The sequence below is a fragment of the Sapajus apella genome, unplaced genomic scaffold (genome assembly GCF_009761245.1).
Source record: "Sapajus apella isolate SASKATOON/1434 unplaced genomic scaffold, GSC_monkey_1.0 scaffold39, whole genome shotgun sequence".
NCBI lineage: Eukaryota > Metazoa > Chordata > Mammalia > Primates > Cebidae > Sapajus > Sapajus apella.
The window spans coordinates 10,412,278-10,436,607 of NW_022436979.1; the positions used below are offsets into that span (position 1 = coordinate 10,412,278).

The 24,330-nt window shown below is 34.3% G+C and overlaps 1 protein-coding gene across 2 annotated transcripts in view; it reads right to left on the bottom strand.

Annotated features, from left to right (window-relative positions):
• Window positions 1–24,330, bottom strand: part of VEGFC (vascular endothelial growth factor C) — a 131,588-nt gene that overhangs the window by 29,593 nt on the left and 77,665 nt on the right. The window contains exons 1-3 of one of the 2 annotated variants that reach the window (XM_032298708.1): window positions 18,386–18,636; window positions 8,657–8,870; window positions 6,892–7,082 (exon numbers count right to left, since the gene is read on the bottom strand). In XM_032298708.1, the coding sequence (XP_032154599.1) occupies window positions 6,892–7,082; window positions 8,657–8,810 (345 nt within the window). In that variant the 5' untranslated portion in view covers window positions 8,811–8,870; window positions 18,386–18,636. Of the gene's footprint in view, window positions 1–6,891; window positions 7,083–8,656; window positions 8,871–18,385; window positions 18,637–24,330 lie in introns of those variants that run through there. The other variant, XM_032298707.1, reaches the window with a different exon arrangement.

Here is a 24,330-nt window from a genome sequence, read left to right on the forward strand (position 1 = left end):
ACCTACACTGAGTGCATAGTATGGTTTTAGTACATAGTGTGAACACCACATAACAGGTGTAGAATATGCACTTGCCTAACTAAATTTAAATTAAAATAATCTGCAGGGCTCGGTGGCTCACACCTGTAATCCCAGCACATTAAGTGGCAAAAGGAGGTGGATCATTTGAGGTCAGGAGTTCATGACCAGCCTAGCCAATATGGTAAAACCCCACTCTACTAAAAATACAAAATTAGCTGGGTGTGGTAGTAGGCACCTGTAATCTCAGCTACTCAGGAGGCTGAGGCAGGAGAATCAATTGAACCCAGGAGGTAGAGGTGCAGTGAGCCGAGATCACGCCATTGCACTCCTGCCTGGGTGACAAGAGTGAGACTCCATCTCAAAAAAGAAAAAGTCCCTTATATTATTAAAAAAAAAAAAAAAAATATATATATATATATATATATAAGCAAATCCTTTGGATAAAAGAAGGGCATGATAATACAAAATCAGAGAGAAATGCAGGGCACAGCCAATGATGAATGTTGGTTTTCCCTTGGTATTAATGTTTGCTCTTCTCTTCTGATACATGAATACCCTTAGAATTGATAACCACACCAGGCTTCAAATTACATTTATTAGTATGATGCTTCCTCCCAAAACTATATTTAAAGATCCAATCATCGTTCCAGAATTTTAGAATTATATATCAAACCTTCTGGTATCTCCACCTAAACACTATTCAGACTCTTTCAACTCAGCATATTCAAAATATGACCTTAGGCCCCAAATTTGTTTCTTTTCATTCAAGTATTCATTTTGTTCATTTCCAAGTGTTTGCTATGTGCCAACTACTGTGCTATTCTTCAGTGTAAAAAGCAAACACAATCTTTGCTTTCATGTTTGGGTGCAGTACTCACACCTGTAATACCAGCACTTTGAAAGGCAGAGGTGAGTGGATCACCTGAGGTCAGGAGTTCGAGACCAGCCTGGCCAACATGATGAAACCCTATCTCTACTACAAATACGAAATAGTTAGCTGGGTATGGTGGTGCAGGCCTGTAATCCCCAGCTACTTGGGAGGCTGAGGCAAGAGAATTGCTTGAACCTGGGAGGCAGAGGTTGCAGTGAGCTGAGATTGTGCCGCTGTACTCCAGCCTGGGTGACAAGAGTGAGACTACATCTCAAAAAAAAAAAAGCAAAAACCTAACGAATAAAACAAAGAAAACAATCTGGCAGGTAAGGTAATATTGCTAAAATATGGCAACAAAGGATGCTCTGGAAGCACACAACAGAATATCCTCGAAGTGACATTCTATGTTTGGCCTAAAGATATGGGATCATGTATAAGGAGATGTTTTAAACACAGCGTAAAGCATTGCCATGCTGGAGATGACAGATCTTGACATAATTCAAGAAGTGAAAAGAATTTGGGTCTTGGTGGTAAGTAGTTTTTGTGGGGAAAAGCATTGGCATTTGAGGCTGAACATTTACGTAGCATCCAGATCATTGAGGGTCCAGGAAATTATGTTTAAGGGATTCTGACTCATAGAAGAGTTCTATTCAAACCACTAACAACTCAGAACATTTGTACCAATCCATCTGAACAGATGCTGGCCTGAACAATCCAATTTGTTTTATTGCATTTTAGGTTTTGGGGTACATGTGAAGAACATGCAAAATTGTTGCATAGGTACACACGTGGCAGTGTGATTTGCTGCCTTCCTCCCCATCACCTATATCTGGCATTTCTCCCCATGCAAATACTGATTTTTTAAACCAGCGGATGATTGGGTGGAAACTGAGAAAACTCATATCAACTTTGTAAATCTATTATAAAAGTAAGCCTAAATTCTGCAAAGCTGGAAGGTGAAAGACGTGAAATCCAGCAAGAAATGATTCCATGTGATCTAAAGTAGAAAATTTTCTTATAAACATCTTATATTTGATGTTTAAGTACTGAGGATACTGGGCAAAATTATTTCATCTATATGCAGCTTAAACTAAATGCTCATCTTACCCTTGGCCCCTTGTAATCTTTCTTTCTTCTTTCTCTTTCTTTCCTTCCTTCCTTCCTTCTTTCCTTCCTTCCTTTCTTTTCTTTCTTTCTTTCTTTTTCTTTCTTCTTTCTTTTTCTTTCTTTTTTCTTTTCCTTTCTTCCTTTCTTTCTTTCTTTTTTTTCCTTCTTTCTCTTTCATTTTCTTTCCTTCCTTCCTTTCTTTTCTTTTTCTTTCTCTTTGTTTCTCTCTCTCTCTTGCTCTCCCTTTCTTTATTCTTTGTCTCTCTCTCAACTTCTGCTCTTTCTCATTTTTCATTTTTGGCAGGGTCTGGCTGTGTCACCTAGGCTGGAGTGCAATGGCACAATCTCTGCTCACTGTAGCCTCTGCCTTCCAGGTTCCAGCAATCCTCCCGCCTCAGCTATCTTCTGAATTGCTGGGACTACAGGCTTGCAACACCAATGCCTGGCTAATTTTTATACTTTTTTGGAGAGACAGGGCTTCAGTATGTTGTCCTGGCTGCTCTTGGATTCTGAGCTCAAGAGATCTGCCCATCTTGGCATCCCAACGTGCTGGGATTACAGGTGTAGGCCACCGTGCCCAGCCAAGCCTTGCAATTTCTAAAGCCTAAACCTCTCCAAGGCCTCCCTCTTGATAGGGCAATTTTTCAGCTACTGAGCATACACACTTACCCTTGAATAAATACTTTCACTCTAATACCCATTGGATTAATATAACACTTAATTAGACCAATGCAGAAAATGAATATGCCATAGTCACAGGAAAACCATTAATGGTTAATGAAAGACTGAATTTATTTACTTTGCTTATTAACAATGTCCTGATTTTCTGTTTTCCAAGTTTAGATTTTACCTAAGGTATGCCTGTTATCTATCTATTTGGCGCATATGTAAAGTATGCATTTATTTGGTCGACCAATAGTGAGAAAAATAGAATGTTGGCTTTTGCTCATATTAAATACTGAATGAAAGAATAATTTTCTCCCTTATCTGTAAAATAAACATATCTATATGCTTTTATTTTACATATATACTTTATTATATATTATTTGTTTATATATATTTATTTATATATTATTTTATATATAAAAGTATATGTATATATACACACACACACACTTTTATTTTAGGTTTGGGGGTACATGTGAAGGTTTGTTAAACTCATGTCATGGGGGATTTTGCACAGATTATTTCATAACCCAGGAATTAAGCCCAGTACCAAATAGTTATCTTTTCTGTTCCTCTATAGAAACAGAGCCTTTTTAAAAGATCAAGCTAAATTGACAGCATAATCCTTTGTTTGGCAAAAAGATTCATTATTTGAAAATTACACAAGTGAATTAATCAGCTATTTTATTATTATTAATCTTCAAGGTAGCAGTTTTAAGCCTGGTTTAACAGAAAAAGGCTAGGGTTGAGGGAACCAAAGCAACTCCCTAAAACTGTGGGAGAAAATGCTGTGGATATGTCTATATTTTCATTTATTCTCATGTAAGGGTCCACAGATTTCATGTGGTAATAAAAGGAATTTGTGCACCAATTATTGAACAGATCTATTTTTGCCTTCGTGGAGGAGGGAGGCATTAATCAAGTAATAATGACTATATAATTATAAACTATGTGATTATAAGCTATGGTAAATGTTATTTTAAAAGTATGGGAAACTATAAAGCACTTCCTACAAATATTGGGTCTCATCTAAATAGGTCAGAAAGTCTTGCCTGGGGGCTTGCTGAAGCCACTCAATGTCCAAGTTGAGATCTGAAGAACTAGCACCTCAGGAAAGAGGAGACTGGAAGGCCAGGTTAACTTAAAGGTGTGTGTACTAGGGCCCAGGAGCAGAGGAAACAGGATGATGCCCAGGACTTGGAGGAGGCCTACAGCATTGAAGCACAAGATCAAGGTTATGTTAGATGACGCTGAAGAGGGGGTATAGGCCAGAGATTGCAGGTTGTGATAAAGATGTGGTCTTAAATATATTCTGACTTACATGGGAGCTAAAACATTGGATCTCATAGTGGTAGAGAGAAGAATATTGATTATCAGAGGCTGAGAAGGGCAAGGGTAGACAGGATGGAGAGTGGTTGGTTAGAACACAAGTAAACAGAAGGAGTAAGTTTTAGTATTCAATAGTACATCAGGGAAATGGTAGTGAACAACATATGTATATTTAAAAAACAAAACAAAGCTGCAAGAGAAGAACTGTAGTGTTCCCCACAGAAAGAAAAGATAAATGTTTGAGGTGATGGATATCCCAATTACCATTATTTGATTATCATACGTTTTGTACAGGTATCAACATAATACACATGCCCCCAAAATATGTACAACTATGATGTATCAATAAATATCACCTTTACTAAAGATTTTTGTCTTATTTTAAGAGCAATGGAAATCACTGAAAGGCCTTTATGCTGGAGACTGACATCAGATCTGTGGGTTCTTTCGTTTTTGAAACAGGGTCATGTTCTGTCACCCAGGCTGGGTGTACAGTGGTGCAATCCTAGCTCACTGCAGCCCTGAACTCCTGGGATCAAGCAATCCTCCTGACTCTGCCTCCTCAGTAGCTAAAACCACAGGCGTGAGCCACCATGCCTAGCCCCAGACCTATGTTTTTAAAAAAACATGCTTGAAAGTAATTTATAGAGAAGATTAGGAAGAAAGAAAATGGAAGGAGGAAGGGCAGAGAGAAAGTTATTTCATTAGTTGGAAAGAGTATCCAAAGTACGTTGGTTTACTATTTGATTTAAATCAAATACCATATTACAAATATAATCTAGAATACATCATGTTGCTTAACTGAATTACCTTAAAATATACATTGTTAACAGTATTCCAAAAATAGTATATTTCAATTCCTAAATCATCCATATTTAATTTTCTCTAAAAGGAAATGACTTTTTTTTCCCAAGAGACTCAGTATATCAAAATTCCTCTTAAGGGGTTTGGCTTGAATATAAAAACATTGTAAATATAATAGGCTTTAAAAATGAATATTACCTTTCAGAGAATATCTGCTTGGCATAAATATTTCTGTTTAATTTATTTAAAAGTATGTAATTCTAAAACTTAGAGGATTTTAAGCAATACTGTTTGATTTCAGGATTATGATAGGAAAAACACCTAATACCAACAAAACCCATTAAAGTAGTATTAATTTAGATAGTAAATATAAAACTATAATGTCTTATTGTTTATTTTACTATTGTTTGATAAAGATTCAGGGAAGATAAAAACTAAGGATAACTTTTGCTATGACCAATATGTTAGTCTATTAAAAATATTAGAATTTTGTCTACCACTGAAATATTATCATGTTCCCACAACCATACATTTTTCTGGTAAAGTTTCTAAATGCATGGCTATGTTTAGAGTCATACTGTTTTCCTTGAGAATACATGTTGCAGCAAACCCTAAATTATTTTACTGTGCTTTTAGGAAATAATCAGAAAGAACTGCATCTGGGTAAGCTGAACTAACTATGATACTGATAGAAATGAAAGAAGGCCCCAAAGCATCACTTTTTAATTTTTTTTTAACTTTTAGAGTTGAGGCAGAGGCAAGCTTAATGGAAAATTTAGCTTTATAATTTATTTTTTGTTTCTTCTTGCAAGTCTTAATCTAAAGTGGTTTGTTTCCATATCGAGTAGGTGAACAATATAAAGAAACTCAGTTTTTGAACAACAATAACAAAAAAGCAATTAATTTGGATTGTATAATAAGACAATGTCTCCAAACTCAGAGGCCAAATGATCATAACAGTTACAATTTTAGAAATATTCAACTAGCAGAAAAGAATGTAGCTCATGGAATTGAGACAATAATCTTGATTTCTATTAATTTTATATTGAAATGAGTAGGTTTTATTAGTGAACACCATGTAGATCAGCTAAAGTTTGCACAAAATTGAAATGTTCATTTTCTGTCGTACCACCTAATACAAATCAAAGCTAACACCACATCTTTCAAACAATTTCATTTTTCATTCTCAAGGTCAAAGAACAGTTCTGAATTTAGCCAGGTTTATGTATGTTGGTCTAACTCCTGAAACAGCTTGGAAAGGCCACTGGGACAACCACAGTTTTGTCTTTTGGAATAAGTTTGCTCCAGCCTAGCCCACAGGACTGGACTTCTCCAATCATTTCTGTGCAGAGGCCAGGGGTACACACAGTTTCAAACAACACTCCATGGCTATCACTAGCACATAAGCATGTTCCACAGCCAGCCTCCTCTACCACGTAAGACCTGCAAAGCAGGTTTACGTGTCTGGTCTGAAAATCCCTAATCCACACCCAAGCTTAAGTAACATTTCCTGGTTATCAGAAGCTTAACATTTAATGAGATCAACTTCCCAGTTTTTTGAAAACATTTAAGAAGTAGTGTCAGAGGTATCTCTTTTGCTTTCAAAAGGGAGACAATAAATTTGTTCAATGAAATGGCTTATTTCAATACTATACCACTGTTTCACAGAACACATGCATTAAATTTTACACTTTGAATATGTACTTTGCACTGTTATCTCCACCATAAGAAAGCTTAACCATTTAAAAGTATTTTATTGCCAAATGAAAATGCTTATTCTTCAAGATGAACACACACACACACATACATGTATACACATACATATGTATATTTATTATTTTCTTCACGAGGCTTTGACTCCACTATATGGAGAGTTTGCAAAGTGACAAAGCATCAATTACCTTCTTTGTGATACTGTATTGTCAAAAACATAAAATACTGAAAAATTGACTTCATTCCCCAAAGAAAACCTAAGAGACCCTGAGTTGAATCAAGTTAATTTAAAGCAACCAGAAGTTTAAGCACATCATCCCCAAAGTTAAAGGTTCTGATTGAGAAGGCTCTTGCAGGTAGCAGGAAGGAGCAATACCCACCGTCTTGCTGAGGTAGCCTGTGCTGGTGTTCATGCACTGTAGCCCCTCACTGTTGCAGCAGCCCCCACATCTGTAGACGGACACACATGGAGGTTTAAAGAAGGTGTTTGTTGCAGCTCCAAACTCCTTCCCCACATCTATACACACCTCCCGTGGCATGCATTGAGTCTTTCTCCACTCATTATCAATACCTGTCAAGTCACAGGGAAGCCAGTCAGTTTTACAGAAACCACCAAGGGAAAAAGCCCACAGCAACTGCAAGTCACGTACATTCAGTTTCAGATTTTAAGATTAAAGTACAATACATAACTAAAGAGACCGCTGATGGGATCCTAAGTTGACTTGTGAATGAGAATATGATGTAACATTGAAAAAACAGCTAAGGATATTTTCTTTAAAAAACTCATTGCTATAGCCAGGCAATGAGCAAAATTAAAATTGTGCTTTATTAAAAGTACACCAATATCCCACAACACTAACATTTGGTTTTCCTTTCTTAGGAAAATGGTAATTTAATATATGAATGTTTATAATATGTGCAGATACTCATGTTAATTCTCTATAGTATGGGCAATTTTTGTGCTCTCAATGCAAATACAAATATAATTTTATTTTCCTTTAAAACTGAATTGCATACGAGAAGATGGCTATGGTTTCGGGTTCAAATTAAAATCCTTCTCAGATTGACTATTTGGCAACCTTGAATAAAGTCACGGCAGTAGCCACGTGAAATGCAAGGTTATTTTCCACCAACTGGACTCATTCTGAACTAACTTTCTTCAGCCAGGTCAATTTTTCCTATCCCTTTCAGCTTTCCTTTGAAATTTTGTTTCTGATGAGTTAGTGGTTTAACTATAATACTGTTGACTTTTTAAATTCTGCATTACAAATGATGTACTTCCTAAGTATACTAGTTTATTTCTCCCATATTTCCCCTAAAAGATAATTTTTGGAAAAGGACATACACTATTGGTTATACAACTGTGAAGTCATTTTGTTTGTTTGCCTTTGTCCTCAAAATGCTTTCCAATATCAAACTTTTATACCAATTAAGAGCTACCAGCTGAAGGGTAGTACTTTTTAAAATTACTCCACCAACTTTTTTTTTATTAATAGAGATGAGATCTTGCTGTGTTGGTCAGGCGGGTCTCTGTCTCCTGGCTTCAAGCAATACTCCCATTTTGGCCTCCAAAAAGGCTCGGATTACAGACATGAGCCTCTGTGCCCAGTCCTACCCCACCAATTTATGCTATAACATTGTATGCAACATGATCATTTTTTTTGTGACGCTTTATGCTAGATACCTCATCAGCTAAGTCTCGCTCTGAGTCAGTTAGCTATGAAGCAGCAAGGCAACAAGTGGCATCTGAAAAGGTGATTTCAAATGAAGCGTTTCTAAATCCAAATCAGACAGAAAATTAAGACATAATTATTTGATGAGATAAACAATGTTTAAGTTACTAAACAGGTATAGTGTGTAAAATACAGCTATCTGTTTAAAAATTTCCCATGGCTATCACCTAAAAACACCTGAAAATGTGTGTTGTTATGCATGGAGCTATCTATCTTGTATTTTAAGACATGGTCTTGATACTCAAAGTGAAATCACAAAATGTTGCATTTTGAAGTAATTCTTTATTTTCTATTTGCATTCCGCCCTAAAGGTGCATTCAGTGATACAAACACGGAAGTTAAAGAACCAGGCTAGCAACTTCCACTGGTTTGTTATGTAAGGCTTACCATACATTTTCTTTCTCATACTTACTTTTCAAGATCTCTGCATTATAATGTGCTGCAGCGAATTTTATAGTCTCTTCTGTCCTTGAGTTGAGGTTGCCTTGTTCTTTATTATGCTGCCAGCCTCCTTTCCTTAGCTGACATTTGTACATTTTCCAATATTCTGGGTAGAGTACAGTCATGAGTTCATCTACACTGGACACAGACCGCAACTGCTCCTCCAAATCTTTGCTTGCATAAGCCTGTCAAAGAAAAATGCAAGATCAATTACTTAACAGTTTAAGGGATTTAGAGACAAACGCACTATAAAACTGTTAGTTTTAATATTATCTATGCTCTGCTCCCTAACAAATATATTATTAATTACTAAATTATAAATTGCTTCACTTTCCTTGGTAAAATTATAACCGTATTTTAATTTGTATGAACCAAAACAATTTAAAATACATATTTTGTTGTTAGGACAAACATTTTGTGATACAATTATAAAATAATTTTAAAGTAGCTTATTTGTTTTATTCATAGCTCTTTTAAGTAATTGGTCAATTTGTAAGTTTGAAATTTTTTTCATTTGCATCACCCTACTAAACAGATAAAATTACACAGAAATCTGCCCTAATGCTTGGCTTCATTTTTAGTTACCAGCAACAATACAATAAAATTAAGCAGGATGTTTGAGATTAGGAATTTTACTTTCATGGGGGCTATTTCAGAACAAATAATCACATGAAGAAAGGAATTTCAACAACAACATCACAGTAAGATTTTTATTTTGGCAGAATCGCTCAATATTTCAAAGAAAATTTTGTAATCAAGATTAATACCACTTTTACAAATGAAATAGTTCAGAGAACACTATATCACCTTGTTAACAACTGACTGCATATATAAGTGTGCTCATTTAAGTAGAACATTTCAAATTATATTTTAGTAGTTACCGTATCTAAGAAATAAATGCAATTTTTTTCTAAATTATACTTTAGAATTTGGAAAAAGGAAAGTTGTATAGCTCTGTCTATATGCCAAGCGAAATATGACATCAATTGTTTATTTTATATTGTCACGATTATCCCAGATTTTAAATATAAATACATAAGTAAATACTTTGGACATTGGTTCTCAAAGTTTAGTGGGACTAGGAGTCAATGAACAAGCTGTTAGAAATGCAGGTAACTGTCCCCCACCTCTCCATGGTTTCTTGGCTGGATGAATAATCTACATTTTAACAAATTATAGTTTTTCCTTTGTAATTTTTGAAGCACAAAATTAATATATTTGTGTTAAAATTGAAATCCTATTGAATCTGAAAAGTATTTTTCACTTCCATTTTTTATAATCCAATTCATTCTATATAAGTGTATTTTGTACTATATAGTGAGAAACACAATCTAATCTCATTTTCTTATTACAGCAGAGCCTCCTAAAAATAAGGCAGACAATTCTTAATACGAAATGTGTTGCTTCCTATTAGATAATGAAATTGGCTATGAATGTTGGGTTTACCATTTCACTTCCATTTATGGTGTGATTTGAGCATATCACTTAATCTCTATAGGTCTATGTTAGAAAAATGCTTATATTAATCTATTACTTTCTGAAATATATGGGATGATTCCTGATATACCATACAACTATATAAAATAGAATTCTACTGAATATGTGAAGGGTGTGGGTGAGGAGGAGATCTTAGTTTAAATGAAAGTTACAAAATATTCTCTCACATTTTCTTAAACGTTTATAAAATATTTGCCAAAAAATCTCACTTATGACACAAAATTCAAAAGTGTTTCAGAATCTAAAAAGATGACTACTGAAGGGAAAACTTATAAAAGTAAAAGTGATCATAAAAATCACACAACATGTGAGGAGATGGATATGTTAATATGATCATCATTTCACACTGTATATGTACAGCAAAATATCACATCATATACCATAAATATATGACATTTTTGTCAGTCACACCTCAATAATGTAGGAAAAAGTCAGTGTACAGGTATATTTTTGGTCACTGTTACCTGCAGTAAAATGTCACAGATCAGTTTTTGTTTGTTTCTGCTTGTTGAATAGTCCTAGAACAAAAGGAACAATAGGGAACTGTGTGTGATTGGAAGGTTCCTGGAACCCTCTGCTACAAGTCAGCTGGGATTAAAGACAGGTTGTAACCTAGACTGATCACACCAATTTCCAGAACAGGCCTGCATGTTCAGTCTAGCAAGAGGAGCTGCAATACAACATCCTTACACAATATAATGGTAGATATTCACCAAACTCTTAAGAAAGGGATGATGGCAGACAGAGACTTTCAACTAAGTATTATTTGAAGTTTTAAGGAAAACAAATTACTTTTGTATTGTGAAGCTCAGAAATAAGAAATAACTATAACAATATTTATATCTATGAGAGAAAAAAAAAAAAAAACTGTTCCCCAACAGATCAACTGGAGAACAACATAAGCATAAAATTCACAAGAGGGAAAATGCAATATAAAGAAATGGAAAAAAAAAAACACTAGAAAAGTTATTACACTTATACTCTAAGGCTGAAAAAGGCCTTTTGAAAGTGGATATAAAATAAAATGAAAATATTTGTATGACAAAAAACACTACAAACAAAGTAGGAAGTTATTTGCAATATATATGAGATGAAAATGAACTAATGTTCTTAAAATATTACACAAATATACTAATGAAAAAGTAAACTGGTGCTTCAATAGAAAAATGGGCAAAGTCAAATGGTATTTCTATTTCTAGATCCTTGAGGAATATACCATTTGACCCTGCAATCCCATTACTGGGTATATACCCAAATGATTATAAATCATTCTATTATAAAGACACATGCACACACATGTTTACTGCAGCACTGTTTACAATAACAAAGACTTGGAACCAACCCAAATGCCCATCAGTGATGGGCTGGATAAAGAAAATGTGGCACATATACACCATAGAATACTATACAGTCATAACAAAGGATGAGTCCATGTCTTTTGCAGGGACAAAGATGAAGCAGGAAACCATCATTCTTAGCAAACTGACACAAGGACAGAAAACCAAACACCTCATGTTCTCACTCATAAGTGGGTGTTGAACAATGAGAACACATGAACAGAGGGAGGGGAACAACACACACTGGAGCCTCTCAGGGGATTGGGAGGGTAGGGGAGGGATAACGGGGTGAGAGGATTGGGAAGGGATAACAGTAGGAGAAATACCTATTGTAGATGACCAGGGGATGGATGCAGCAAACCTTCATGGCACGTGTATACCTATGTAACAAGCCTGTATGTTCTGCACATGTACACCAGAGCTTAAAGTATAATGAAAAAAGAGAAGTAAAAACAGCCTAAAACATTTTTTAAAAAAGAAAAATGGGCAAAAAAATTAAACTGAGTATTAACAAAGAAGAAATATAAAAAATATATATTGTATAATGGCAAAAGTGAAGGAAATGATAATTCTTTTCAATCCTAGTATAAGTATAAATTTGTACATCTATTCAAGGAAAATGTGGTATTGCAAGTTGAAAGGCCTTTAATACATGCTCCATTTAGATAGTCAATTCACTGTGGAATTAAACTTCCTATCCAACCGAAATGATAGAATTCTGTCATGTATATGTACAAATTCACTGTGCAGCTGTCTATATAATAGAATATATAAAGCAACCTAGCAGACCAGGTGACATGGCTCACGCTTGTAATCTCAGCACTTTGGACGGCTGAGACAAGCAGATCAGGAAGTCAGGAGTTTGAGACTAGCGTGGTCAATGTGAAAGCCTGACTCTACTAAAAATATAAATATTGGTTGGGTGTGGTGTTACATGCCTGTAATCCCAGCTATTCAGGAGGCTGAGGTTGCAGTAAGCAGAGATTGTGCCATTGCCCTCCAGCTTGGGCAACAGAGTGAGACTCTGCCTCAAAACAAACAAACAAACAAACAATGCAACCTATACCGAAAATAAGAAAGAATTGATGAGGCAGCTTATAATAAAAACAGAAATAAGCACAGAAAGGAATATAATCAAACTCTATAATGATGATACAGAAGTATAACTTAGATATGAAAAGAGGTTCATTATATATTCTATGACAAACTAAGATACACAATTTATACACGACACACACACGAAGGATCATATATAATTAAATATAATATTTTCACAAAATTAAATTTATAGATAGATTACATATGTGTGTGTGAGTAAAGAGTAAAAGATATGCAACACACACAAAAAATAGTTATCTTCTCCGAATTAAGGTAATCATGCTCTTCTTTATACATTTCTATATTTTAAATTTTAAATGATTATGTAACTTTTTTTTTTAAAAAAAGAAAGAATGAAAGAAAGAAAAAGAAAGAAAGAAAGAAGAAAGAAAGAAAGAAAGAAAGAAAGAAAGAAAGAAAGAAAGAGAGAGAGAGAAAGAAAGAAGAAAGAGAAGGAAGGAAGGAAGGAAGGAAGGAAGGAAGGAAGGAAGGAAAGAAAGAAAGAAAGAAAGAAAGAAAGAAAAAGAGAAAGAAAGAAAGAAAGAAAGAAAGAAAGAAAGAAAGAAAGAGAAAGAAAGAGGAGGAAGGAAGAGAAAGAGGAAGAGGGAGAGAGAACGGGGGTGTTGCTTTATTGCCTGGGCTAGAATGCAGTCTAAAAATGGGTATGCCTGTAATTGTGCTTAATAATAGAGACACACAAAAAAATGAGGGAAGAAAATAACAAACAAGCAGCCAACCAATATTTCATTTAAACCTGTAAATAGATGTGATGTGGTACTGATAAGAGTGTATATTTTTTGTATTTAAAGTGGAGAGTTCTATAAATGTTAATTAAATTTACTTGTTCTGGATCTAAGTTCAAATCCTGGATATCGTTGTTAATTTTCTGTCTCACTGATCTGTCTAATATTCATGTTGAAGTCTCCCACTATTGTGTGGGAGTCTAAGTCTCTTTGTAAGTCTTATATATCTGGGTATTCCTGTATTGGGTGCGTATATATTTAGGATCTTTAGCTCTTCTTGTTGCATTGATCCTTTTATCATTATGTAATATCCTTCTTTGCTTCTTTTGATCTTTGTTGCTTTAAAGCAACTCCTGCTTTTTATTTATTTATTTATTTTTGCTCTCCATTTGGTTGGTAAATCTGTCTCCATCCCTTTGTTTTGAGTGTGTGTATTCTTGCATGTGAGATGGGTCTGGATGCAGCATACCGATAGGTTTTGGCTTTTTTTGCCTGTCTGTGTCTTTGGATTGGGGGATATAGTTGGTGTAAATTTAGAATTAATAATAATATATGTGAGTTTAATACTGCCATTTAATGTTAGCTGGCTGTTTTGCCTATTAGTTGATGTAAATTCTTGATTATGTTGATGCTCTTTACTTTTTGGTATTTTTTATAAAGGCTGATACTGGTTGTTCCGTTCTATGTGTAGTGGTTCTTTCAGAAGCTCTTGTAAAGCAGGCCTGGTGGTGATGAAATCTCTGAGTGCTTGCTTGTTCACAAAAGATCTTATTTTTCCTTCACGTATGAAGCTTAGTTTGGCTGGATGTAAAATTCTGGGTTGAAAGTTCATTTCTTTAAGGATGTTGATTATTGGCTCCCACTCTCTTCTGGCTTGTAGGGTTTCTGCTGAGAGATCTGCTGTGAATCTGATAGGCTTCCCTTTATGGGTAACCTGGCCTTTCTCTCTGGCTGCCCTCAGTATTTTCTCCTTCATTTCAACCCTGGTGAATCTGGAGATTATGTGCCTTGAGGTTGGTCTTCTTGAGGAATATCTTTGTGGTGTTCTCTGTATTACCTGGAGTTGAATATTGTCCTGCTTTGCTAGGTTGGGAAAGTTTTCCAGAATAATATCCTGAAGCATATTTTCCAGCTTGGATTGATTCTCTTCGTCACATTTAGGTACATCTATCAAGTGTAGATTAGGTCTTTTCACATAGTCCCATATTTCTTGGAGACTTTGCTCATTCCTTTTTATCCTTTTTTCTCTAATCTTGTCTTCTCGTTTTATTTCATTAAGTTGGTCTTCGACTTCTGATATCTTTTCTTCTGCTTGATCGATTCGGCTGTTAAAACTTGTGCATAGTTCGCGAAGTTCTCGTGTTGTGTTTTTCAGCTCCATTAATTCACTTATATTCCTCTCTAAATTGTGTATTCTTGTTAACATTTCATCAAACCTTTTTTCAAAGTTCTTAGTTTCTTTACATTGGGTTAGAACAAGTTCTTTTAATTCACAGAAGTTTCTTATCATCCATCTTTTGAAGCCTGCTTCTGTTAATGGAACACACTCATTCTCCATCAGGCCTTGTTCCGTTGCTGACGAGGAACTGTGATCCCCTGTAGAGGGAGAGGCGTTCTGATTTTGGGTATGCTCAGCCTTTTTAGGCTGTTTTCTTCCCTTCTTTATAGATTTATCCATCTGTGGTCTTTATAATTACCATCTTTATAATTGGGTTTCTGAGTGGACGTCCAACTTGTTGATTCCCAGGGCTAAAATCTGAGCAACCCACTGCACCAGCCAAAACAGCGGCGTTATGATTGATGGTGCTTTTCTGACTCTGCACCAAGAACCGCCGCACCAAGTCAGCAGCAAAACCGCCTCGCCGGCCACAAGAGTCGTGTTGGCAACCCGTGGGGCTCCTCCGCTGGGAATCTCCTGGTGTGTGAGCAACAAAAATTCGTCTGAAAATGTGGCATCCTCTCGTTCTCTCCGCTTTCACTGGGAGCTACAATCCCGAGATGCTAGTAGTTATGTTACTTTTTATAACCAAAACAAAATATTCAAAGTAGTCATACCTGAGCATTTGTGAGTCTATATTATTAGCTCTCATTTTACCTTTTCATTTACTTCACTGCTCTTATTTCTATATAGAGCATGCCTTTGATATATTATTTAATTTATAATCTCATTGGCAAAAGTAGTCTATTGCAGATAAATGGAATAAAAATGGCATGAAGACTGAGCAATTAATTCACTTTTTCCCACTAGACTATAATTATTATTCCCACTTTTCTTTTTCCCATTCAACTGTATTATTATTCCACTGTTGTGGAAGGAAAAGAAGCTTTATTATCAAAAGATCTAGACTTCTATCTTTGCTACAGATCATATTTAAGATTAGATTTCATCTCTTGAACCTCATTTTACTCTGTAAAATGGGAATAAGAGTATTTTTCTCATAGAGCTTTTGTGGTGATCCAAGTAGACATTTGATATACAAGTATAATATGACTCTGGTAGTCAGAGTGGAACTGTCATTATAACATCTTTAGGGAACAAAAGCACAGTACAGAGATTGTCAAATAAATTGAAATTTTTACACCATTAGTCTACCTCAATACTGTCCAAGTCCTGGGGCAGTATCAGGTTTGTCTTCTGCATTTTCATTCTAAATGACTAGTAACCTAGGAAGTGAGCATTATCATCTAACTGATAGGGTTGTTCAGTGAATATCTCACTGAATAGTGACAGGACTGTGCACCACCTAACCATGGCACACTCACATTCACATTCATATTCTAGTTTGGAAGAATTTGAAGGGGTCCCAGTAAATTAGAATGAGTTCTGAGCCATGGACATACCAAAATCTTTCAAGTGGAAGTGTTATGCATATGAAAGCCAAGTTCCTTTCTAATGCTTTCTTGAGCCTTATGTACACCAATGTTTTCAAGAACATTGAGGTCAATTGTTTGAATATTAATATACTCCTTTATCTTTCAAAGGCTTTGGTGCAATTTAAAATAGAAAGAGCCTTACAAATGGATACTTAACTGTAATAAAAACTTCAACTAACATAAAATTAATCTAATTTTGCACTCCAACTTGGATGGATCAGTTAGGAGATACTAGTAACTAGTAATCATCAGCATTTATGCACTAGCAAACAGTAACCTATATGATATTCAGAGGAGGATCCTGAGATGCTATGGAAGCCAAAGCTCAGTTTGCAATGACAACATCAGTGAGCTGTGAGCTACAGAGAATCAGGAGTAATTCCCTTCCTTGATCATTCATACACCTAAAAGGCATTCCCTTCTGACAACAGAAGAAGGATGATACAAGATTTCTCTTTCTAGGAGAAATTACAAGATGACAAAGAGTTTTGGGGTTTACCCTGCACTCTATAACTCTTTGGTTATGAAGAGCCACAACATGAGCTGATGTGCAATTAGGGGAGAATTGACGACTTTATGTTTTACACACATAAGTTTTTTAAAAACTAATTTTTCTCTTGCTGTTCTGCTTTGACTAAGGGTTATGCAGATGCCCATTAGGGAGAAACCACAAGTGCATGCAAGTTGTCCTACTCATAATATCCCAGAGAGTCAATAGTAAGTGGGAAGCAGAAGAGACATCTAGGGTTAATATTCCTGGTTCTGAACTTGCTGATGAGTGGAATTTAAAATCTATAAAAATCTTTTAAAAATCTATAAAACCAATGCTAGCGGTCTCCTCAAATTAACTCTCTTAGTTAATGACCAAGTTATATATAAATGTAACACATTTAATAATTTTATGAAGTTTAAAATCATGTAGAAATGCATAGACTTGAATTACGAAAAGCTTTCTTTTACCTAGAAGCATATACTCTTATCAAACAATAATAATCAGAATTGAAATAATGGGGAAGAGTAGATCAAAAGAAACGTCTGGTCACAGTATAAGCTGAGTATCCTTATCCAAAATGCTTGGGATTAGAAGGATTTTGAATTTTAGGTTTTTGCTTGTTTTTAAAATAGTTGTATTTTACTGGTTGAGAAACCCAAATCCAAAATGCTCCAAAGAGCATTTCCTTTGAATGTCATGTTGAATGTCAAAAAGTTTCATATTTTGGAGCATTTTGGATTTTAGAGTTTTGGAATTGGGATATTCAACCTGTACTGCATTTTCATGAAGTAGCCACAAAGGGTCACAGGCAAATCTGGTTACTTGTCCAATATATCTGTATTTTGTGGAGAGGGAAAAAAAAATAACCTAATGTTCAAACTCGAAAACAAGGAATGTTTATAAATTTTTAACTGTCCATATAATATCTTTAAAAGCTTATAAATTTTTTAATCATCCATATACTATCTTTAAAAGTTCGACCCAAGTAATACCACATATTTGAAAAAAAAAAAGTATATTACAACAGACAATTTTATAAGGTAAAGCATAAGGATTACTTGCTCAAATGATCAGATTAATAATATAAGAACTTTACTAAAAAGTTTTAAAACAAAATATTTATCATATTATTCATTACATATATCATCTCTATGTCCTAAGAAGACAAATTACCAATTGGAATTAATTTCTCATAAGGTAGTTACTAAAGTCAATAACTTTATACTGCCATTGGGTTTTCCTTCTTTCTTTCTTGAAAATAGAGTCAGATCAAATTATTAGAAAAAGTAGTTGCTATTCTTCCCCTAATATAGCAAAGAAACTTTCACATTCTCATTTGTTTTATTAAAAATGGCAGTTGTATAACAAATGAACTTGTAGTTTCTTTCATTTTCTTCAGCTCTCTATGCTGGGCAAATTTGTACATTTAAAAATATATTCTAATTATTTAAAAATACTTTCTTTTAAGCACAAATTGGGTGAGGTGGCAGAATAAACAAAATTTTGGATTTGAGAAATATTCCAATACATAGTCATAAAATTCACTTTTAAAATCCCCCTTTGGTAGAGAGTTATCAATAAATATGGAAATTCAAATGTATCCTTCTAAGGAGTAGATATTTATAAATATTTCACATAACCTTAGCAAACCATTTTACCTAATGTTTCAGTGAAGGTGTCAGGATTCTTTCACTTTCAAGCCACCCATCATCCGTGTCTACACCAACCTCATGTGCCACAGATAGGAAACCCTGGAATATTAGAAGTTTCTAATTGGAAAATTTAAATTTAAATTTTCAATTCAATTTCTGTCTGAAATGTTCTATTGCAAATGTTGAAAATAATGCCATAATAGAGAATAGATCTTTTATATCTATTAATAGTATAAAATCTTATTTTTCTAGTCATTTTTTTTAGCTTGTTACCTGTTTTAAGTAAACAAAAAAACGAAAAATTTATTTCATCAAAATCTAAGTAGGCTCTTAGGAAATTTTAAATATTCATGTACTCTCTAATGTAATACCAAAGTAGACAGTTACTTCTGCATAATCAACGCACTGGAAAACAAGGTACTCTACATGCACTGATTTCCTGCACTGAAAACGACTTGTTTGACTTTTCTGGAAGGGAATCCTCATTGATTTCATTTTGGCAAATGGCAAAATAACTTCACAAATATTAATTCAAACCTTTTTCCATATATGATTGCAAAAACAGTACTATGTAGATGAAGCAAAAAATAATAAATGCAATTATTCACTGAATATTAAGGCAATTCCAAGGAACTAAAATTGATTACTCAAATATTCCAATATATAGAACAGCAGAGCAGTGGTCCTCAAATCAGGGTTGATTTGCCAATGATAGATCTTCCCTCCGCCTTCCAATCACACAGTCCCCAGTTGCTCCTTTTGTTCACTTTCCAGAATCATGGCACTAGTGAGTGGAGGCCAGGACTGCTGCTAATTATTCTACTATGCACAGAACATTCTCCTTCAAAAAAAGGAATTACCCGGGCTAATGCATCAGTAGTGCCACTACTGGGAAACCCTGCAGTTAAGTAAGAGTGGGCTTTGTCAGATAAAATAATTTAGCTGTATAGGTAATTTACTAGCCTCTTAATACATCAGAAAGTTGAAATTTGCTTGAATTTCACCCTGTAAATCACATAGAAATGTCAGAATGAGTTAATGAATGAATCTAAAATACCACTAGCAACTATATTTAGTAAATGTTCTTAGGGAGAATTATTTATTGACCAGGGTAACATTTTTCTTTTACACAGGCATTTCTCAACGGTGTTCCCTTGTTTCAGAAAGAGAACAGAATGGAGCAGTTCAGACACAGTATTCTTAGGTAAGTAAATATAAAACATTTCAAAATTATTTTTCTTTGATTGCCTGTAATTTCAAAAACAACTTTTATATCTTTTTCAAAAAGGTTTATTCATAAATTCTTTTGAAATTAAAAAGAGTAATGGGTTATTAGAATATTTCTGTTTAGTAACATTTTATTTCTTCTTTGACATTTTAAAGTCCAATTTATGTCATTGCTGTTTAGTACTAAATGTAGTATTAATATTGAAGATACCATTTAAAAAACCCTTCTAATTAATGAATAAAGTGAAGAAATAATGAGTATATAGTGTGATGAATTTTTACAAACTGAAAAAAATTCCTAAAATCATATCTAGATCAAGAAACAGAATACTGACGACATCTTAGAAGCTATCTTTATTTTCATTTATAACTCTTCAAAAAATGTCTAAGAATTGTTGACTTCTGCCAACATAAGTAGTTTTTAGTTTTTTCAATTTACATAAGTGAAATCCTATAGCATATAATCTTCAGTATTTGAGTATTCTTCTTCTCAACCTTATTTTGTGAAGTTTCCCTGCTGACTGGTTTTCCAGTGCATGAAATACTGCAATTTATTACCTAGTTTATTCTCTATGTGTCCTTTAGTGGACATAGAATGCATTGTTATCAGTGGAGGGTATATAAACAGAAATGGAATTGATATAGAAATCAGAGCAGTGAAGCAAATGAAAGGGTAAAATGACAGCTAATAATATGGCCCCACAAAATGCTTAGGTATTACTACTTTGAACATTTTGTTTTGGTTATAAAAAGTTACATATGTTCATCATTTAAATTTTATTAATTTTAAAATACAAAAATGTATAAAGAAGAGCATGATTACCTTAATCCTGTAATTTAGAGAAGATACTTATTTTTTGTTGCATATCTTATACTCTTAACACTACATGCTTACACATATGCAATCTATAAATTTTATTTTGTAAAAAGCTTATATTTTAAATATCTATGATCTGTGTGTGTGTGTGTGTGTAGTGTATAAACTGTGTATCCTTTGTCACAGAATAATCATGAACCTCTTTCATATCTAAGTTATATATCTGTATCATCATCTTATAGCTTTATTACATTCCTTTGTATACTAATTTCTGTTTTTACTATAAGCTATCTCATCAGTCATTTATTACTGTCTGCATAGGTTGCTTTTGATATTCACTATTATATGGACAGTTACATTAATTTGTACATATACCTGACAGAATTATACCACTTCTGTTGGATAGGAAATTTTATGCCTAAGTGAATTTGCTATCTAACTGGAGCATGTATTAAAGACCTTTCAACTTGCAATAGCACATTTTCCTTGAACAGATGTACAAATTTATACACCCACCAGGATTGAAAAGAATTAGTTTCCTTCACTTTTGCCATCATGTAATGCATATTTTTTATATTTCTTCTTTGTTAATATTCAGTTCAAGTTCTTTGCCCATCTTTCTACTGAAGCACCAGTTTATTTTTTCATTAGTATATTCATGCAATATTTTAAGAATATTAGTCCATTTTCATGTTACATGTATTGCAAATAATTTCCTATTTTATTGTCTTTTAATTGGTTTGCAGTGTTTTCTACCATACACATATTTTCATTTCATTTTATATTCACTTTTAGAATTCTTTTTCAGCCCAAGAATATAAATAATAATTTTATTACTTTTTTCATTTTTTAATATTGTATTTTCCCTATTGTGAACCACATGACTCCATACGTTGTTGCTTCTTTTCCTGGACTTTTGGATTTGTTTCATTGATCCATTGGTCTAACCTTATGCTAAAACCATACTATAACAGCTTTATAATTAACCTTAATATTAAGCATATTATTTGGTTTATACCTGTGATAGCACCAATTTTGATAATATTATTGATATACAAAAGTTTTTCCAATTTCATTTTCTTCTTCTATGACTAATTTCACTCATGCTTTTGAAAAAAACCTTGGGGTACTTGATGGCATTAAATAATGTATGTCAAATGCATAGACCAGTACTGTAGATGTTGACATTCAAAGATAGCTACAGTGAGTAATAGCTGTAGTAGTGGAAATTATAGTAAACATGTCACCAGTAATTAACGGATATTTATTAAATTGTATAGTAGGTTCAATTCTCAAAGCATACTTTAATTAATTTCCACTCACTTGAAACCTTTAATCTTTGTGAAATCAAATTTCCCCAAAAGTACACACTACTTAGAATAACACAATGCAAACCCAAAGGTACACATGTAACACAATGTCTGACTGAATTTTGAGTTTTCTAGGAGAGAACAAACTTTGGAGGACCATACATGTACGGTATAAGATAACCCTAACAGCATGTGTTTTGGACAATGATATACTTGTGTTTGAATCTTAACTTCTCCACCTACTATTTCTGTGATCTCTGAGGCTCACTTCCTCGTTTGAAATATGAAGACTGCTGTTAACAATGAAACGGGCTACTGTGAAGTATGGTATGTAAATAGCTCAATGCTTGATTACACTAGGTTTCTGTCCTAAGTTCTTCTCAAGTTTATATGTATTTTATTTTTTTTCTTCCTTCATTTGGTTAGGCTTGAGCTGAATTTATTATTATTTGAGATAGATGAATTTTTTTCTTCCTCTAATGTTTCCATTTATGAAGAAATCCTTTATTTATTTTCCTCTATTTCTTTTTACGTCATTATGTTCCTTTATACAGCAGAGTTAGAAATACCGTTTTCTACCTGCTGAAAGGAGTTATATGAAAGACCAGTATTATGCCAAACATGTGAGCCTTTTCTCAAATAGGTGCAATGTGTTCAGAGCAAGGTAATTCCAAGAGGAGGTCATCAGATTCCTTATTACTCCCCTAAAATACATCTTTTTCAGATCTGGAGGCCTAGATAATCAGGATCCATTAAGCCTGTTAGGAAAGGCTGAGTGAAAAGAGGGAGTCAAAAAAGAAAAAGAGGATTACCAGAGGGGAAATACATCCAAAAACCATAGGCCAACTTCTCAAGGAAATCAGGAGACAGGCTAAAGCTTCAGAAACTGGGCCTGGGACTCATGATGTTTTACTGATTTTCAAAGTGATTATAATATTCCCACTCTTATGCAAGGCACTGGGCCAATACACAAGTCAACAGCTGCCATCATTCCTTGATCTGTCTTATTTTGGCAAAGAATCAGTTGCATCTAGAGTCAAGACATTCCTAGGCATCTTGTAATCCAGAGCTCTCAAAGGCATGAACATGTCTTTTTCTTAAAATGATCACAGCAAATATCATTCCACACATCTAAACACAATGCATTGTAGCCAAAAAGAAAGAGCCTGTGTCCAGAATATTTAAGGGTTTGCAGAGCGTGTCTTGAAGGGAGGAAGATCAAAGTAAGACATGTCACAAGAGCTAAAGTAAATGACAATAGCAGATGAGATTAGAAGCCCACTTAAACTTTCCTCTCCACCTCTGGTGTTGCTATTCCCAAAGTTCGTGCTTTAATTACCTTGTAAGAAATTACAGGTGAGAGCAAATTGTTTTCCCTACTACTGCTTTTCTCCTTCCCCATGCATCCTATCCACACACCAGCTGATCACTGTTTTTGAAGCATCACTCTCATTTGATACCTCCTTCCTCAAAGGTCTCTCCTAGTAGCCCACTAACTAATGAATGAAGCTTACATACATTCTGGAAGTCCTAGGTGGTTTTTTAAATAAATGTAGTTAATGATAATAATAATACTCTGAAAGCCTATGGTCCCCCATCTACAAAATGTAGATAATAAAACGTACTTTGCAAAGCTATTGTGTGTATAAATATGATGATATTTGTAAAGGTCACAAGAAGAAGGCAGGTATACTAGGAAGTCACTTGAATCTGATACAATATTTTAAATAAATAAGTGGGAAAATATTATTTTATAACTTTTATTGAATGACTACTATGTGCCAAGGAATATTCAAGGCATGCTACTTGTAAACAAGGTCTCTTCTTTCATAGAGTTTATAAGAGTTTACATTTATTTTGAGAGCTAAGAATATTAATTATCAGCTCCTTAGAATTTATTTCCAAAGAATTTGTAAATTTTCAGGCATACCTGCTTTATGTATTGTAATTAATTCCAGATGAATTTCTTGTTGTTTGCTTACATGCCTTTGGTTCTAAAGGATTCCAGATTAGTTACTAAAGTGGCAGGGCGGGGAATTTGTTGCTATGAAACAATGTTGAGTAAAACAAAGTTGAATTATTTAACCAGAAGTACTGTGTCTAAAAATACAAAAATCCAATTTTGCAGTTTTACCAGCTCTTGAGCTGTTAAATTTCTCCCTGTTAAATGGGTAGCTAAAACCCATTTAAGAATTTATTTCAAAGTAGGGCCGGGTGCAGTGGCTTATGCCTGTAATCCCAGCACTTTGGGAGGCTGAGGCAGGCAGATCACCTAAGGTCAGGAGTTCGAGACCAGCCTGGCCAACATGGTGAAACCCCGTCTCTACTAATATTACAAAAATGAGACAAGGTGTGGTGGTGGGTGACTGTAATCCCAGCTTCTCAGAAGGCTGAGGCAGGAGAATCACTTGAACCTGGGAGGCAGAGGTTGCAGTGAGCCAAGATTGTGCCACTGCACTCCAGCCTGGGTGACACAGCAAGACTCTGTCTCAAGAAAAAAAAAAATTCAAAGTAACAAAATCATAAATTCTATATATGCTTTTCTTCATAAAGTTATTTGCTCATCTAAATACATTCTATAGTACTGACTTTGGATC